Source organism: Diadema setosum, chromosome 8 (genome assembly GCF_964275005.1).
Source record: "Diadema setosum chromosome 8, eeDiaSeto1, whole genome shotgun sequence".
Classification (NCBI taxonomy): domain Eukaryota; kingdom Metazoa; phylum Echinodermata; class Echinoidea; order Diadematoida; family Diadematidae; genus Diadema; species Diadema setosum.
In genome coordinates this window covers 7,628,262-7,645,743 of record NC_092692.1, presented here as the reverse complement: position 1 = coordinate 7,645,743, position 17,482 = coordinate 7,628,262, and the positions used below count along the sequence as shown (strand labels likewise).

Below are 17,482 nucleotides of genomic sequence, written 5' to 3'. Positions count from 1 at the left end.
AGCCATCTGAAAACCAGTTTTCATCAATTTAACGTTGAATCCTTCTTAAAATTACATGCTCTTTCATTTTTCATAAAAGGTTTCTCATTATCTCACTTACATGAAGGAATCTTCAAAACATGAATCCCCACCTCAACCAGTACTGTACAGTCCCTTTAAAACTGAACAAATAAGCATTGTTTCTTTTCTTAGAACCTCTTTTTCTTTTTTCAATCTACCAAGTGATACAGTCTTTAAGTTTAAACTCGACATCTTGACTGGTACGTATGCACTGTAAGATGAAACAACTGAATGATAATTCCCCACACAGATACGATGGGGACCCTTTTACATACCGTGGTACATGTACTAATTTGTATTTCAAATGGCAAAGCTGTTCAACCTGCATTTACACATGTGTTTTTATATCATTCAACAAGGGCGAATCAGACAACATGGTTTGTTACCATTTAGCACTGTTTGCTCTTTACCGGCAAACCCTTGCAAATACTGTCCATTTGATCAGTATGTGCTCTTCACAATACAGTAAATGGGCTGAGATCCTTTCAACGAACAGACTTTGGACAGACTCTTATGAGTCATTGTATTGTTGAGACAGTCTGCAGGCACAATGTCCATAGTAGGCGTGTCTTCATCAGCCCGAAGTTTCAAAATAGCGTGCTATCTTGCGGTTACCAAACTAGTCCGATGTCAAAATAGCGCGCTATCTGTGTAGTGAAGACGCAAATAGCGCACTACATTGATCGGGAAAATTTCCCCCAAAATCTTGGTCTAGTTCGTGAACTAGAGCGCTAATTCGTGAAATAGCGCGCTTTGTCGGGTAGGTCTCCATCAGCCCGAAATTTTCTCGATCCCTCCACGCTTCTGGTTAGCCAGCTGGCGCATGTACAAGTTAGTGATTGTGTATTTATAGTGCATACACTCACGGCGTATTCAAGGATCACATGTGTGTACTAGGCCTACTGTTGTTGACATCTTTAAAACCAGGGAGGTGATTCCGTGCATGCTAGCTGTTTTTTGTAAACTTCTCCTTCTGGTCCACTCTACCTTAGCTAAAGATTCTTGCAGATTGTGTGTATTCTGGATTTGTTTAAAAATTGTCATTCGTTCATTTCATATAAGATGTGTCAATGGACAGAAGAGTAGCGTTATCAATATCCCTTTGGAGAGAATTTGCTGTACTGCTCACCTCCCTGGTTGTATCGTACATACAAATGTACGGTGTTGTAGGAGATTTTGAGCGGGGAAATCCACTTTCGAACAGCGAGCTAGGCAGAGTAATGATGCAAAGTGCGCATGCGTCAATTTTCGGACTAATTTCCCAAAGTAGGCTGTTCGAGCTGATGAAGACGCACATTCGCTCTATCGGGCTATTTTCTAAGACCGCAAAATGTCCCGCTAGTTTGAACTTCGGGCTGATGAAGACACGCCTAGTGTGTACCCTCTATTCCACCAGCTGTGCCATCTAAACTATAAGCATTTGACAGGTACCCCTGTTGACCCTGTTGACCTCTTGACCAGTCTACAGTCCATCCATATTGCATTCATTGCTATGTAGAGACTACATAAAATGTAAGCTCACTTACTCTGCCATGTTTCCACAATGTTTTTTTCAAATGCGAGGTTAGAACAATCACCCTTCCAGATGGTATTCTCTTATGAATAAATTCAACTAGATTTACATGTAATTACTTAACCAGCTGCTCCATTTCATAAGTACAGAGATCAGCAATGCTTCCAATGTACAAATGTAAGATCCTATTCTTGCCAAATTTTGCCTCAATATCAATTCAGTGTCCATAAACCTGACCTCAACACAACAAATTCTTCTCGATGATAATGATTTCATACACAACTAAAGTACTGTAGTACAATTTGGTTGTTAGAAGCCCTCAGAAAGGCCATACCGAACTAAGCAAAAGAAGAGAGAAATGTACACATACACAGAACATTGAAGATTCTTATCCTGTTGAGGACGAGAGCCGAGTATACATGTACTCAGGCAGGTGTCTAGGGAAATGCGTGTTGTAGCAAAATCAAACCGTCCTCAATGGGTTAACATGCATTAAACGTTATGTATGATGTACTGTATACTTGATTCATATCTTAGATCTTACAATGTAGCTAAACTTACTTCAACATACACAAGATCATTAATGGCTCATGCTACATTTCATTTTTTAAGGAACTTGCATTTTGATTCAAAGACAACCCCCCCCCCCCCCGCCCAACATACAGTACACACACACACACACACACATTCAGTGCCATTCTCATTCATTTCCATGACTGCATTCTTAAAATCCCACATGTGGACACATTCATTTTTCCCCAAAAAGATGCTCAATTCATGCAGACTTTCCCTGCCACAATTCGTTGCCATTTGGGTGTTTCCCATTGCATTTATAGGTCTTGTTTAGTGTGAGTCACCGACACGCACATAAAACTGGCGGCTTTCATCCTAATACCATGGTGTGCAGGCAATCTCCTTGCTCATATTAGATTCCAGCTTGCTCAAAGTACATAAAATGACTTCCTTATCAATTACAGGAAAATGGAGCATTATCTGATGAATTACAGTGTAGACAGCTAGACATTTAAAGCACCAATGCAGAGAGGCATTTAAAGTACCAATGTCTTAATTGAGACAGGATTTACATAAAAATAGGCACAGAGTACATGTGAAAAATCCCAGATAGTCTGTGCAAACATGAATGGATTTGATCTATTGTCACATTCTGATGCTGCAAGCAATAAATGAAGTGGCATGCTTCATATCAACTTTGACAAGCTGCTGGCATTTGTACATTGTATGTGTGTTGATCTAATGGGGGAAAAAACAGTACTTACAATGTAACTGTATGTAGTATTTGAAAGATCATACAATTGTAGTTGATTATATAGCAAAAGAGGAGCATTATTACATGTACATGTATCTATCCAAATAAATGATCAACTTCAAGTACGCACCTATTGTATTTCAAGTACAATGTATACTGGTATACAATTACATTGTAAGTACACATTTGTGCAATCAAGTATGCCATTAATACATTATTACATAACAATACAATGTTTTTTTTTTCACCTCAGTCTCTACCAAATAGAGTCAAAATTAATGTCTTACTAGATACATTTGGACTCTGATACAAATCCAGCTTTTGTGATCATCTTCTTTACTTTTCCCACATCCCCAATGTCTACAAAATAATCCCATCAGTGTCTTTAATAGCACTGTTATTGCTATCAAATCATCAGCAGCGAATGCAGACTACTTGTAGGTGACTTTTAAGCTGCTTTTTCATCCAATACCAGAAGAAGCAGTGCTCAGAAAACAATGTAGAATGCCGTTCCTTTGGAGCACTCGTTAATGAAGGACAACATAAAATTGGCTTTCCGAAATGGACGAAGACAGATGGAAGCCTTGGCATTGCAGCCGAAACTTTGATGCGGCGGAACATCACAGAATTGATCCTTGCCTCCAACCTTCACAGACTCCCTGTCGCGACAGATGCTGTAGGTTCAATGCCAGACGTCAACATCACCATCATCATCATCATCATCATCATCATCATCATCATCATGAATCATCATAATCATCATCATCATGAATCATCATCATCATCATCATCATAACTATCGAAAGAAATACATAGCATGTAAGAAATGCAGAGTAGTAGCACAGCATAGCTCCTAGTTTCAGTTACACTACTAATTTATAGCCATTTATATTCAAACAGATACCGCAGAGATGAAGGTGTCTATTTACAGGTATATATAGAATATATATTTCATAAACATAGAATCAAAGAGATGGTTTTGTTTCTTGATGAGCCTATCTTTTTTTTTTTTCTTTTGCGGTGACAGTGTATGGCAGGATGATGTTCTGTTTCAATCCCTTGATATTGTGGCAACTTTGTTTTTTGTTGTTTTTTTACTTAAGAGCAAAGACAAGTTATCCCCATCCAGCCCTACTAAATTCAATAGTAACCAAGCAGACTGCTGGACCAAACAATATCGAAATGGTGCAAAATGCTTCCCATCATGCATCAAAACACACGCATGAATTTGAACTATCAACAAACCAAGGGAAGTACTATTTTATTACATTACAGCTGTATTTGCCCCTCTGTCTCACCATGATAAATTTCATAACTCTTTGGTAGGTTGTTTGCAGAAAATGTATCGCACAGACAGGAAAATATCTCTTTGGGGTTATGTTTCTTATTGTTCTGACACCAGAATCTCTCAAAATTTTAAACTCAAAGGCCCAAATTCAGGAAGGTGGCACAAATGAAACAATGGTTTTAAACCATGGACAAAAACCATGAAGCGCCAAGTGTCGCATGGAATATCGTTACGAAGTCAGTCATTTCGTCGATGAAATGATTATTTTGTAACAAAATGACATTTTGTAACTAAATGAACATTTCGTCCACGAAATAATAATTTCGTCCACGAAATGATAATTTCGTCAACAAAACGGTCATTTTGTTGAAGAAATGACCTCTCGTAACGAAATATTCCTTGCGACACTTGGCTTTACAGTAAACCATTGTTTCATTTGTACCACCTTCGTGAATTTGGGCCAAAACAGTTCGCTGATGGGATGTCAACTACAAATGATGGTAACTTATTCCACTTGTTAATTTATTGTGAGAAGGAGCATTGTCTCACTTTGGAGTTTTACACGATTCATCAATATCTTGAATTTGAGTGCTTCCTCCAGAAGAAGAGAACTCAAAGGACTCGGAAGACATTAAATCGTCAATCCCATTTACAATCAAAAACTTATTGACGGAAAATGATGCTGTACTCAATGTTATTCGAGTTGTACTCACTAAAAAAGCAATAACAACAAACATATCTGAGCAAAATACAATTGAATTATTACAAAATATCAAGGAAGGTCAGAGTAAAACAAGATCAGCTCACCTGACAGACCGACACACAGGGTCTCGAAGAGCAGGACTGCAGCTAATCTGGTGAGAATATCCATGGTTCCACTGCCACAGCTCTGGTGTCAATTCACCACATTTAATCCAAACTTCAAACCTCCGACCTCTCTGTGCTGTGTGTACAACTCCACAAAACAAGAGGCTGAGGTTGCTTCCCTTGCAAACAGAGTAACTGAATCAAAAGTTTCTCCTCGAAGATGATTTCTAGCTGAAAATCAGCAAGTCATACAAACAATGCATAGAAACTACTCCATTTATCCTCATTCCTATATAGACTGGTCTATAGATAAGTAATAAAAGTATCACTATTGCGATACGGGGCAAGAAAGTTGTTAGTTGATTCTGACAACAGAGCTGTGTTGTGTGGTACTCCACATCCCACAGCTAAAGAAGTGACCATTCATTCAATAATGTTACCGGCTTCGTTTAACGTTAGATCTAAAAATAATACAAAATGATCTTTTATTGTTCCTGGGCAGTCTTGATCCTGGTATGTTGTGGTAGAGAATGGACATCACTGACTGACCAGTGGCAGTGGTACCAGTTTATGAGTGTGCTCGGCCCATGTGATTGCCAGCGCTTGCTAGCGGTCAAGCGAGCGAGGAGCGGAGCGAGATCCTGTTGATTCCGGAGGGCTGGCTTGGATGATGTGCTCGCACAGGGGTAAAAACTCGTAGGGGTGGAGAAAGAACGCGGCGAAAGCGTCTAGAATGTTGTACGATTCTTCACGACGAAGGGATGGTCACTGCAAACTGGTAAACAGACGATGAAAATCATGTCATAATAATCCGTTAGATCACAGATCTAGCAGATGAAGCGGAATGGAATCCCACTTTGTAGAAGAAGAGTTTATCAATAGGAGAGGCTTCTCGGGTCCTCCTTACTACCGTTCCCGGGATCCCTCACATCACACAGCACTATGCCACTGCATGCTCACGCACACAACTCCAATCACTGTGCAGTGTGTACTGTTTTTGAAACTCCCTGATTCCCAATGCACTGCATTACTTCACGCACACACCGCCGCCGTATCTAGCTCCAGCGGCGTTACCGTGGAATCTGTATCTGCTGCTTGGTTGGTGGTAATTTACACCCCCGTACCGGTATTGTGGGTAGTGGGCAACGCAATCCGTTGTTACATAAATATGTTAGTTTATTTTCTAGAATTCATAATGGATTTTGCAATGATTAGAGTGTGAGTTCCAGGCGAATTTGATTGATGTTACCTATGAAATCTACCTTTTACAATATGGGGCCTATTAATCTCTGTTTATACGTCTATAGATTTTTTTTTCTTTTTCATATTTCATTTCATGCTGAAGGGAATTGGCATGTGTTATTATATTCGTCATGCGGATGTCATGAAGTAGTAATAAAAGTATCACAACTACGATGTGAACACATTTTAAACCTTGTTGAGTGTAAGATGCAATATTGTTGCATACACCAACACAAACATATTTTTCATATTTCATTTCATGCTGAAGGGAATTGGCATGTGTTATTATATTCGTCATGCGGATGTCATGAAGTAGTAATAAAAGTATCACAACTACGATGTGAACACATTTTAAACCTTGTTGAGTGTAAGATGCAATATTGTTGCATACACCAACACAAACATATTTTTCATATTTCATTTCATGCTGAAGGGAATTGGCATGTGTTATTATATTCGTCATGCGGACGTCATGGAGCAGTAATAAAAGTATCATAACTACGATGTGAACACATTTTTAAACCTTGTTGAGTGTAAGATGCAATATTGTTGCATACACCAACACAAACAGCAAAGTAATATAATGATGTAACGTTTGAACTTTACAGTAATACATAATAAGTCATGACAGTTGGTATGTAGGTCGGATCCGTTGTTCTGGTGATATATTCAGATTGTTCATAATTTGTGGCACATTGATTGTTGGTATTCTTTATGTAGTTACAATATTCAATGTTCCACTGCTTCTATAAACTTTGATTTTTGTTATATATATTTTTATTATCACAATGATACAGCATGTTTGTGTTGTTGTTTGGTTTGTTTTGTTTTGTGGGGTTTTGTGGGGGTTTTCGGGCAATAGGGTCAAAGGACGACAATGTGTGATTGGGGGCTAACTTTCAAGTTCCTCCTCCAAAATGGTAGCACTATATATAGCGTCAAAATCTGAATCTGTAAATCATAAAACCTTTCAGGGGCAGAAATCTAAAGGGTTGGCTATATCGATTATAAGGAACTTGCATTTATTATTTAAAAAAAACACACACACACTACACACACACACATACACAGGCATACACACACACACACACACACACACACACACACACACACACACACACACACACACACACACACACACACACACACACACACACACACACACACACACACACACACACACACACACACACACACTGTTGTGATAATTTCAGTCCGTTCACCAGGGGAGAACCATATAGGCCGATACTTCAGGGTGATATAATTAACGATGTTTACCGGGAGAGAGACGATGTCTATCCTTAACTTTATAAAATGAATATTTTTTTCAAGGCCCTCAAATCTGGAATTCTATTTACACTCTGATGTGAGAGAAAACAGTAAAAAGCTTTAAGACAGCTTTCACGCGTATTTTACTTGAAAGGTACTCTGGAATTAATCAATATCATTCTGAATTGAAGAGATTATAGCATATACGATATAGGGGTGTGTTTGTGAACGTACATCTTGTGCATTGTTAGTGTGCTTGGGTTTGTGTAATTTGCGCGTGTGTGCCGACTTTTTTGTCAGTCATAGAAAAAAGAGACAAAACACTGTATTTATTTTCCCGGGGTTAGTTTTAAATACGGGCCCATTGCCTTCTCATTAACCCCTTCACTTGATAACTTTGGTTGTTTGTTTGCTTGTTGATTTGTTTTGTCACATTGTCATGTTATACTTGTCACGCGATTGCCACATTTTCATGTATATGCATACGGTGAAAATAAATGAAATGAAATGAATATATTCCTCGTAAGTCCATGGGAATAAGTGAAGATACATGACTCTTAAAAAAATGCTCAGATCGTCATCTTTAGAATGACAGAGATTTATAGTGATGTTCATACGATAAAGATGGGCAGTTAAGACGATTTTCGTTTTCAGAAGAAGCAAAGGAAATTGGCTGGACATAACTATCATTATCAAATTCATGTGTTTATTCATTCTTAATTCAAAAAAGGTACTTTTTTGCACATTTACTTGATTATCTATATACACTAAGTGTGTATCAAACGTCTATCATGGCAAGGCATAAAAGTGCTGTGCATAGAATGATTATCATAAAGCAATTTAACAAGAAGGAAATATGTGGAGAATACCTCTGTGTGCAGCTTTTACGTTTTGAAAATGTATATCTTTTTATATTAATCATTTTGAGGGACTTTTGTCTCCGGGTATAGAGTAGTGTATTTGGTTCCTTTCGAAATTGTAAGGCTGGTTGCATATACTTTCGGTGCAACATACTGGATGAATGAAAACAAAAAGTACATGTCCGATGTACAACAAAGTTAAACCCATACTGATTGATCCGAGGCCCGGTTCGAAGCGTTCACAAACATATTTGATTTAGCATATTAGTATTGGATATAGTGGCATCACAATCATGCAAAGAACACTGGGTTCATAGAAAAGCAATAAACATGTAAATAAAAACGTATATTCTTCATTAAAATTGTGCGATATTTATGAGGTGTATAATGAAGAGTTTCATGGAAAATTGGGTTAAGTGCTGCATGTATTATTAAAAGTGCAGCTACGTATTTTTGAACATTCTGTACTAAGTCCGCAATCAGATAGAGCAAAATACAACATTTCAAGTGATATAGTCCTCACTTTTTGCATAACAAGAAAAAAATATATATGTATAATTCAGTATTTATATGATTAAAAATATCCCAAATTTTCTTTCATTATTTCCTTGGTTGTGACTCGCAGGTCTCAACTATCTCAAATCTTGATAAGAATCCAGATAACTCGTTTTGCGATGACACTTTTCATGAACCACCATTATAGGGCAGTGTTCTAAACAGACGGGTATACATACCCTCATCCATCCCAGAGATATAGCGGTATATTAAAGTGGAAACAATGCATTTGTTATGTGTTGCAATGTTCGCCAACATGGCTGACAAACTGCTTTTTGTGCCACGGATTAAACGGATTTTATGCCATCCTTCAGTGCGCATAAATTATCTTTTATCTTCATTGTGTACTCTCTAAAAAAAATCGAGTGAAAATATTCACTCTTAAAGGAGTGAATACAAAAAAAGAGTGAATTAAGAGTGAAATTGGAGTGAATTTTGAGTGAAAATGTTCATTTTCACTCGTTTTGGAGTGACCTCAGGGATCACTCCTAAATCTTCGAGTGATCCCTGAGGTCACTCCAAAATGAGTGAAAATGAACATTTTCACTCAAAATTCACTCCAATATCACTCTAAATTCACTCTTTTTTGTATTCACTCCTTTAAGAGTGAATATCTTCACTCGATTTTTTTTAGAGAGTAGTGATTGGTATCGAAAGAAATGAATTGCCACTTTGAATTGAGATGGAAAAAGATGGATTGATATGGTGATTGATGGATATTAGAAAGTGAAAGAGGAGAAAACTTATGATGGCTAAAGAGACAAAAGGAGGTGAAGACGATGGAAAAACGAAAAAACAAACAGAAGATGAAGAAGAAATAAAGGGATAAAAAAAGGAAAGACAGAAGGACAGTAGAGAAAGAGAGAGAGAATGAAAGACAGAATGAAAAAGAAAGTAAGAAACTGAGGAGAAGGCTCATGGAAGACGCAGTTAGCTGCGTAGATGTTTACGGGTAAATTGTTGTTAGATGGCGCTATACTAGCAAAACGTAGGATGGAAGATGGTTCGTGCGCTGGGAACAGCACACGTACATCGTGTCTATGAAATGTATGGACCCGCAATTCAACACAGTGAGTCAACCTTCTAGGACTGCACCAAGAAAAGAAGACAGCGTCCACAATGATATAAAATAAATAGAGGAGCCTAAATCAAGTGGCGGTAAGTAATCGGGAAAATGTTCATCGCCCTACACGCACGCGCATGTTAGCCTGTCATTTATATCTAGATTGTCAGTATGATGTCGTATGATGGGTCATTGCTCAGTCCCACCAATTTCTAATTGGGAAGGCTAGTAACTGATCAGTGGGAATCAGTGGAAATGCTGGGAGATGATTGTTGCAATCCTTATGGGATTCATTCAAGAGTACATTGTATATCTATTGTTGTGTGAAAATGATTTGCTTCAGAACGGTCTCATATTCAAGTAATGTGCAGATTAATGCTCCGTCACTGACCAGGGACGCTAACCTGGAAGCATTAAACTGCACATTAGACTACTTGAATATGAGACCATTCTGAAGCAAATCATATTCACACAACAATAGATATACAATGAACTCTTGAATGAATCCCATAAGGATTGCAACAATCATCTCCCAGCATTTCCACTGATTCCCACAGATCAGTTACTAGCCTTCCCCTTTAAGTCACTGACTAGCACTGTCACGCCACAGCACAGCACGTCAACATGTCACAAAACCCGGCATAGCCGACTTTCTGTTTCTTCCTTAATTTGAGTTTAGCATGTATAGTAACAAGATGAAAGTGCCGAACTTGCATCTAGCTGGTAGGACCTTACTGCGACCAGATCAAAAAACCATGGAGAAAAAACAATTTAGCAAATGTTTAGAAATGAAGTAGGTGCCTAGGCCTAAAAACCTTCTAAAGAAAAAAACAAAACAAAACAAAAACATGTTGCAAGAGATTATCATAACTAATAAGCAGTGGGATAAAGGTATGGATTATGAGTTTTCTTCAGTAAACGTTTATACAGAGGAATACTATTGAAGAAATGATGATGTATGATGTGCACGCGGGTGTGTGTGGCTGTATCCAGCAACAGGGATTATTATGGATACAACCACGTGTGTGGCTGTATACCCCTCCTGACCTTGATGTAGTTTAATGATAGAATGATACAGACCCTTGCCCTTAGCCTTATCAGGAAGGCAATCATCAAGCCCCAAATAGTTGAGAATGAGCTGGGAAGGAAATGCACATTGTTTCATGAATTTTCTCCTGAAAAGGGTCTAACCTGACCTGCCTATTGCCTCATCTGTTGAAGAAAATATAATACATAGTGTGGTACGGTATACTGAACTTTGATTTGTTTCATGCCTGCAGATGTAGCAAGATGGATGGATAAAATGCTTACCATGTACTCTTTGTCATTTTTCTTTTCAGGTTTGCCTATTTGTAGATGATTTGCACAACTTCAATCCATGAAAAGCACCCATGAATGTTTGCAGGCAGAGTGAGTCAACATGTTCATGTTTATCTTCGCTGGAAGTACTCATACCTGTGTCGAGTTCTACTTGGAATGAATACCCCAGCAAGCTTGGATGACATAAAGGTAATGAAACAAAAAAAAAAAAAAAAAAAAAAAAAAAAAAAAAAAAACAGGTATGAAAAAAAGTGAAGAAAGTTATATGATACATACAGAGATTTAAATCATAAATTACTTCTTAGCTGTTGATGTTTACCATGATGTAAATAAAGACGAGGAGCTGCTGCTCTGGTTCGTCATTGGATATGACCATTGACTTAATTTTGACGTTCTTGGTTGAGCTCACTGACATCACTTCTGTTGCCTTTAAGAAAGGCCATTTATCCTTAGTCTTTTGGGTTTGGTTTCATGTACATGGTAGCTTTTAGGCAGTTATTTCCATAATGACCATGTTGAAAAATGTGTACTGTACATTAACCCGTTGAGGACAGTTTGATTTTGCAACAACACCCATTTCCCACAGACGCTTGCCCGAGTATACTCGGGATTTGTCCTCGGCAGGTTAAAGAAAGAAAGAAAGAAAGAAGGATACAGTTTCACCAAAGCTCCAACACAAAATAAGAAGACAAACAGAAATGACATTCTAGAATGAGCCATAGAGATGATGTCACACTAAGAGTCTCCCGAGTACTGAATATCCAGCAATGGCAATATTTTCCTCTAGAGATACATACTCATACACATTTATCTGTCACACTCTGATCATACATAGTGTAGGTTATTGCTATCAATTAGATAGACCCAGAAGGCATGTGACATAGCCTCAAATCACTTACACAGGAATTCATGCATTTAAACTAAGGAAAAGTCTGCACTTACACCAGCATGCTCCTGGTGAAAGTATGGAAGTTGCCCTTTGTTCATTCAAGGTGTCTTTATTAAGTACACTGTATTGCCAATAGTTTTACATCAACATGAAAAAAAAAAACACATTTTAAGATACATTGTTTTTTTTTAATGTTTTTGCTTGTGGTCAACAGATTTTATACAAAAGTGACAACTACATCGTTGTTGACAAACACTATGATGTTAAGATCAACAGTGACAAGGCAGAAGATGCAGTGACTGTGGAGACACAATTAGCACATCTCTACCCAGACTTGGTAGATGGACAACTCTGCCACAGTTTCCGGTAATTTCATGAACTATTTTTTTTTTTTTTTTTTAAGCTAGAGATATCAAGTGAATGAAATACCTCACGATTGTAAGTTGATTTTGTTAAATCAAAACGACCTCTTGGCTCTATCTGAATAAGTCAGATTTATACAGCATTTGCACATTTGATGCTAGTGAGAAAAAAAAAAGTGTGATAATTCATATGTGCATGTCTATTCATCCCCAGTTACGTAGAATATGTTTCATGAACTTAGACTTGTAAGGTAGTTTTGCCAGTCAAATTCGCTGTTCAGAATCAGATTGATGGAAAAAGAAAGAATTATCCCTCTTCATCAGAAAAATTAGCAATATCCTCCCTTGGAGAGGATATACAATGTATTTGTGTTTACAGGAGGCAATGTTTTTGCAAGTTGATAGATTTATTGAGTTTCAGTGTACTTGCAAATGACATGATGATAAAATACAATTGCAAAATGGACAGGTATAGCCACCATAAAGGTCTTGAGCCTTGCCCTCCAAACTCTGGTTTATGTTTTGATGTATTAAAAATACAGTCCAATCTACTACCAAGCTGTAGTTTAATACTCAGTTATGGTACTTTGAATTCCCTTATTCCAAATAAGAGAACATTAGGCAAACATTTCACACATATTTGCATGTATTTTTCCCATGTGAGCCCCCTTCCTAATTTATTTACCCTATAAGATTTGTGCATCGCTTGGACTATTCAACAAGTGGTGTTCTGTGCATCGCTCTCAACAAGAAGGCTTCTGCTGTCGGGATGGAGATGTTCAAGAATCGCAAAGTGACCAAACAGTATCTGGCACTGGTAAGATACTTGAACATGTAGTATATTAAAGGGACTGAAAAGTACTGGTTGAGGTGGGGATTCATGTTTTGAACATTCCTAAGTGAGATAATGAGAAACCTCTTATGAAATATGAAAGAGCATGTAATCTTAAGAAGGATTCAACGTTTATTTGATGAAAATTGGTTTTCAAATGGCTGAGATATCCAAAAAAGTGATAATAATAAAAGGCGACAGGCCACAACTTTATTAGGATCTCTTTGTTTCACCTTGTTTGTTGATATCTCAGCCATTTCAAAACCGATTTTCATCAAATAAACTTTTGATACCCCTTAGAATTGCATGCTCTTTGACATATTATAGAGTGGTTTCCGAATATCTCGCAAAACTTTAAAAGCCAAATCCTCACCTCAACCAGAACTGTACATGTACACACTGGCCTTTAAAAGACACACATGTCAGGAATACTGTCAGCATGCTCAGCAGGTACAGCATTCAAAACGATTGATACCATCTTTTACAGGGACAAGTAGAGCAGTGTTCATTGAATATAATACTGGGCCTGTACTCAGTGCTACGAATGTACACACGTGATGGGAACAGAACATTGTTAATTTTTCATGGCAAATACGTGTACATTGTAGGGATACTACATGTACACTGTATTATCAAGTGCTAAAGATCTAAAGATACATACAGTGTAAAGTCGGGTTGATGTAGAGTGTACATAAACATGAAGGATTCAACGTTTATTTGATGAAAATTGGTTTTCAAATGGCTGAGATATCCAAAAAAAATGATAATAATAAAAGGCGACAGGCCACGCCTTTTATTAGGATCTCTTTGTTTCACCTTGTTTTTGGATATCTAAGCAATTTCAAAACCGATTTTCATCAAATAAACTTTTGATACCCCTTAGAATTGCATGCTCTTTGACATCTCATAGAGTGGTTTCTGAATATCTCGCAAAACGTTAAAAGCTAAATCCTCACCTCGACCAGAACTGTACACACCCTTTAAGCAAAAGTGAAGGAATAGCTGAGCTGCAATTGACTGTCATATGACTTATATGTCATTCATAGGACATGTTGAAGTTTAGAGTGACACTGCAGCAACCTCTTGTTGATTGAGAGGCATACATTTTCAGCATCAGATGTAAAATGTAGTAGCCCTATTTTTTCATTTTTCGTTTTTTTTTTTCATTTTTCGTTTTTATTTATTTACTTAGTGTTTTGTTTTTGTTTTGTTTTGTTTTTGTTTGTTTGTTTGTTTGTTTGTTTTTTTTTTTTTGGGGGGGGGGGCACTCCCAGTATCCAGAAAAATCTAATGTCTCAATCACAACTTAGCATATGAAAAGTTTGTAATGGATATTAGATTGCCCCAAGTTTATGACAGTTGTAAGGTGTAATTGTTCCTTTGCTGCCACAATTTTATGCCACATAAGTGCTTTTGGTGGCAACATCCTGTATGTTTTCATGATGGTGTATTAACAATACTGAATAAACTTTCACTGGTAGTAATAAAGCATATTACCTGGATTGGTCTTAGTGTGCCATACCATTTTGTTGGTGTATTGTTAATTCCCCAGACTACCATAATCCTCTTGGGTGTAATGACAGCAATCGTGGCAACTTTATTGAATGAAAAACTTCCCCAGGTATGACATAGTATTTTCTTTGTTCTCTTTGTCTGAACTAAAGGTCAGAGGTCATGTTGCGGGAAGTGAGCTGGAGATAAGGCGGTCCATCTATCAAAACCCAGAGGAGGGCCTGACCCACATGATGAGGGTTGATGATGGGAGGTGCCCCCAAGGCACCAGGCTGCTGACTGCACTGACACGGCTGCAGGTGGTAGCGAGGGGCGAGTATGAAGGCGAGCCTGCCACCAAAGTGCTGCTACAACCTCACACCGGTAAATCTAATGGGATATTTGTGGTTTGAATAGCCATCTACAGCCATCATTACAATGCAAAGAGAGTATGCTTAAAACCAAACATAAGACTTCATTTCATTTCAATCAGTCACCCAAAATAGACCTGATCGTACTAAATTTTTGTATCAGTTTTTAAAGTATAACTGTATATCAAGAGGGCTTTACTTCAATAGGAATTGTGGTAAGGGTGATTTCACACACCTTTTCCTCAGTGCCAGAAGCATTGCAATGATTAATTGCAGAGGATGGCTGTGCAGTGGATCTCATTTTAAAGAAGTCCAATACAACAAACCCTCTTATAACAAGGTAATTTTACATGTCCAATCTCTTAATATTTCTCTGTTTTTGTATTACGATATAGTGAGAAACCTGATATAGCAAAGTGTTACGGTTTTAAGGTCCTTGTTTCAGTGAGGTTCCCCAGTACAAAAAAAAAAGGAAAAGAAAAGAAGGACTTCATCAATATTTTATATTCCCTTATTGTTTTGTAATTATGTGATTCAGAATATGAATTTCATGAGGGAAAGATTGCATGAAGGTATACAATTTCCCCTTTACCCAGGCATGAACATTACCCCTGACGCCCCCTCCCTCCCCTATAAGCTACAAACTCTCCATGGCTCCCGTGTTGGTGACAAATTTGCATGACTGATTTCTCTCAGGGCGACGACACCAGCTTCGGGTGCACTGCAAGAGCATCGGTCATCCGATTGTCGGAGACTACACGTACAGCATGAGGAAGGACGTTTCTCCGTACCGCATGATGCTCCTAGCGCACAGACTTGTCATGCCTATCCCTGGTGAAAACATTGATGTGACTGCCGAGGATGTGTTCACTCATAGTCAGGACAGCAAATGGATGCCATATGACGATCATAGATAACACAAGAAGAAGTTCTGGACAGTAGAGGGTATACTTGCACACACACAATGTACCATGATTGAAACCCAAACATACATGTACGTGTACATTGTATATGTGCAATGAGTGAATGCAGCAACAAAGCAAAACACACTGCAAAGTTTGACAAAAATCAGACAGTCCGTGCAAAATTTAGAATTGCTCAAGTTATGGTGCAGCTGTGACTAGGTGAGAAGAATACTTCACCATGATGCCATGTATGGAAAAGAAATTAAGAAAATATAGAGAGTCCCACAAATTTCATATTCTATGAAAGATACACATTCCCGTGACTTGCTACTGACATCATGTTGGGGTGATGTTATTCCCCCTGCCGAATGGAAAAAGTCAATTGCACTGTCGTTATGCTTGAAAAGTGAAAATATGTTGAATAGTATTTTGATATTATATGACCTATTTAGATACCAATGTGTGATTGGTCAAAATGCTGTCACGTGACCATGTTCACAAGGATGAGAAGCGTTATATTTCATAACATGACGTAAATTACGTACAATCGTGGAATATAACAGCGACTACGTTAAACAAATGGCGTTATATCTGGAGGGGTGACGTAATCAAAAATCAATTGTTATGATGCGCGCAACATACACAGAGACGCTTTGCACACACACACACATACTTACGAATGTAATCGTGACCGGTCGACCGACCACACGCACCATACCACTTACGTTTACAGAATGCGCTAGCGGTATTAAATGAGCATCACACTGACACACGCTAGAACACTGCAAGCGCGAATTACGAAATTGCAACTGATTTGTTTTCGTCAAACTGGCATGGCAGCTTTGATGAGCAGCTGCCCTTCGCTTGTGAGAGAGAAAGAATTGTTGTCCTGATAGCTCCTACTCCAATCAATGTTAGACAGTCGTGACAGGAAAGCCAAAGGATTTCCCATTACATTACCAGAGCCTGAACTGAGTAAGTTTTTATGCTACTTGTACTAGCGCAGGACCTGGACCAGGGCCAGGTCCGTAGTCTAAACAGCTCTTGTACCAGTGACTGCAGGCAGAAGAGATTAGGCCCTACATTATCAGAAAGTTCACATTCTCATACATCACCACAAACAAAATGTCAACAAGCTTGCTTTACCCAGACCAAAAGCGGCATTTGGTCTAGTCTTCTACAATTTTTACATCTCTCATTACAAAATCTGGCTCTACCGCTACGAAACTAGGCCCTACGTACGATTGATTAACGACTGTTCTAGAAATTACTTTGTGATAAACAGGCAACGGTCGTACTCCACGGAAGAACGAATTCGCGGTAGGCCTACGTGAAAGCCATCGGAGTTAGATCTACGTATCAAAAGGTTACTTGTGGCTCGATTGAAT

At 38.2% G+C, this 17,482-nt stretch overlaps 2 protein-coding genes across 2 annotated transcripts in view; one reads left to right on the top strand and one right to left on the bottom strand.

The window, feature by feature from the left end:
- LOC140231570 (protein sidekick-2-like) overlaps positions 1 to 5,252 on the bottom strand; it is a 136,945-nt gene extending 131,693 nt beyond the window's left edge. Inside the window, exon 1 of the mRNA XM_072311708.1 lies at positions 4,936 to 5,252. Within this exon, the coding sequence (XP_072167809.1) occupies positions 4,936 to 4,999 (64 nt within the window). The 5' untranslated portion in view covers positions 5,000 to 5,252. The remainder of the gene's footprint in view (positions 1 to 4,935) is intronic.
- Positions 5,253 to 10,660: 5,408 nt separating this feature from the next.
- LOC140231903 (RNA pseudouridylate synthase domain-containing protein 1-like) lies at positions 10,661 to 16,454 on the top strand. Its single transcript, XM_072312054.1, has 6 exons — positions 10,661 to 10,815; positions 11,265 to 11,433; positions 12,348 to 12,499; positions 13,189 to 13,312; positions 14,992 to 15,202; positions 15,886 to 16,454. The coding sequence occupies exons 2-6, from the start codon at positions 11,320 to 11,322 to the stop codon at positions 16,104 to 16,106; spliced, it is 822 nt and encodes a 273-aa protein (XP_072168155.1). The 5' UTR covers positions 10,661 to 10,815; positions 11,265 to 11,319; the 3' UTR covers positions 16,107 to 16,454.
- The last annotated feature ends 1,028 nt before the right edge of the window (positions 16,455 to 17,482 follow it).

What these genes read in the sequence shown, in the direction of transcription:
- LOC140231903 (XM_072312054.1), top strand. Translation starts at nt 11,320, where the DNA reads ATGTTTGCAGGCAGAGTGAGTCAACATGTTCATGTTTATCTTCGCTGG. An exon ending in CAAGCTTGGATGACATAAAG is followed by an intron (nt 11,434 to 12,347) that starts GTAATGAAACAA and finishes TGTGGTCAACAG; the next exon opens with ATTTTATACAAAAGTGACAA. An exon ending in GCTGCTACAACCTCACACCG is followed by an intron (nt 15,203 to 15,885) that starts GTAAATCTAATG and finishes GATTTCTCTCAG; the next exon opens with GGCGACGACACCAGCTTCGG.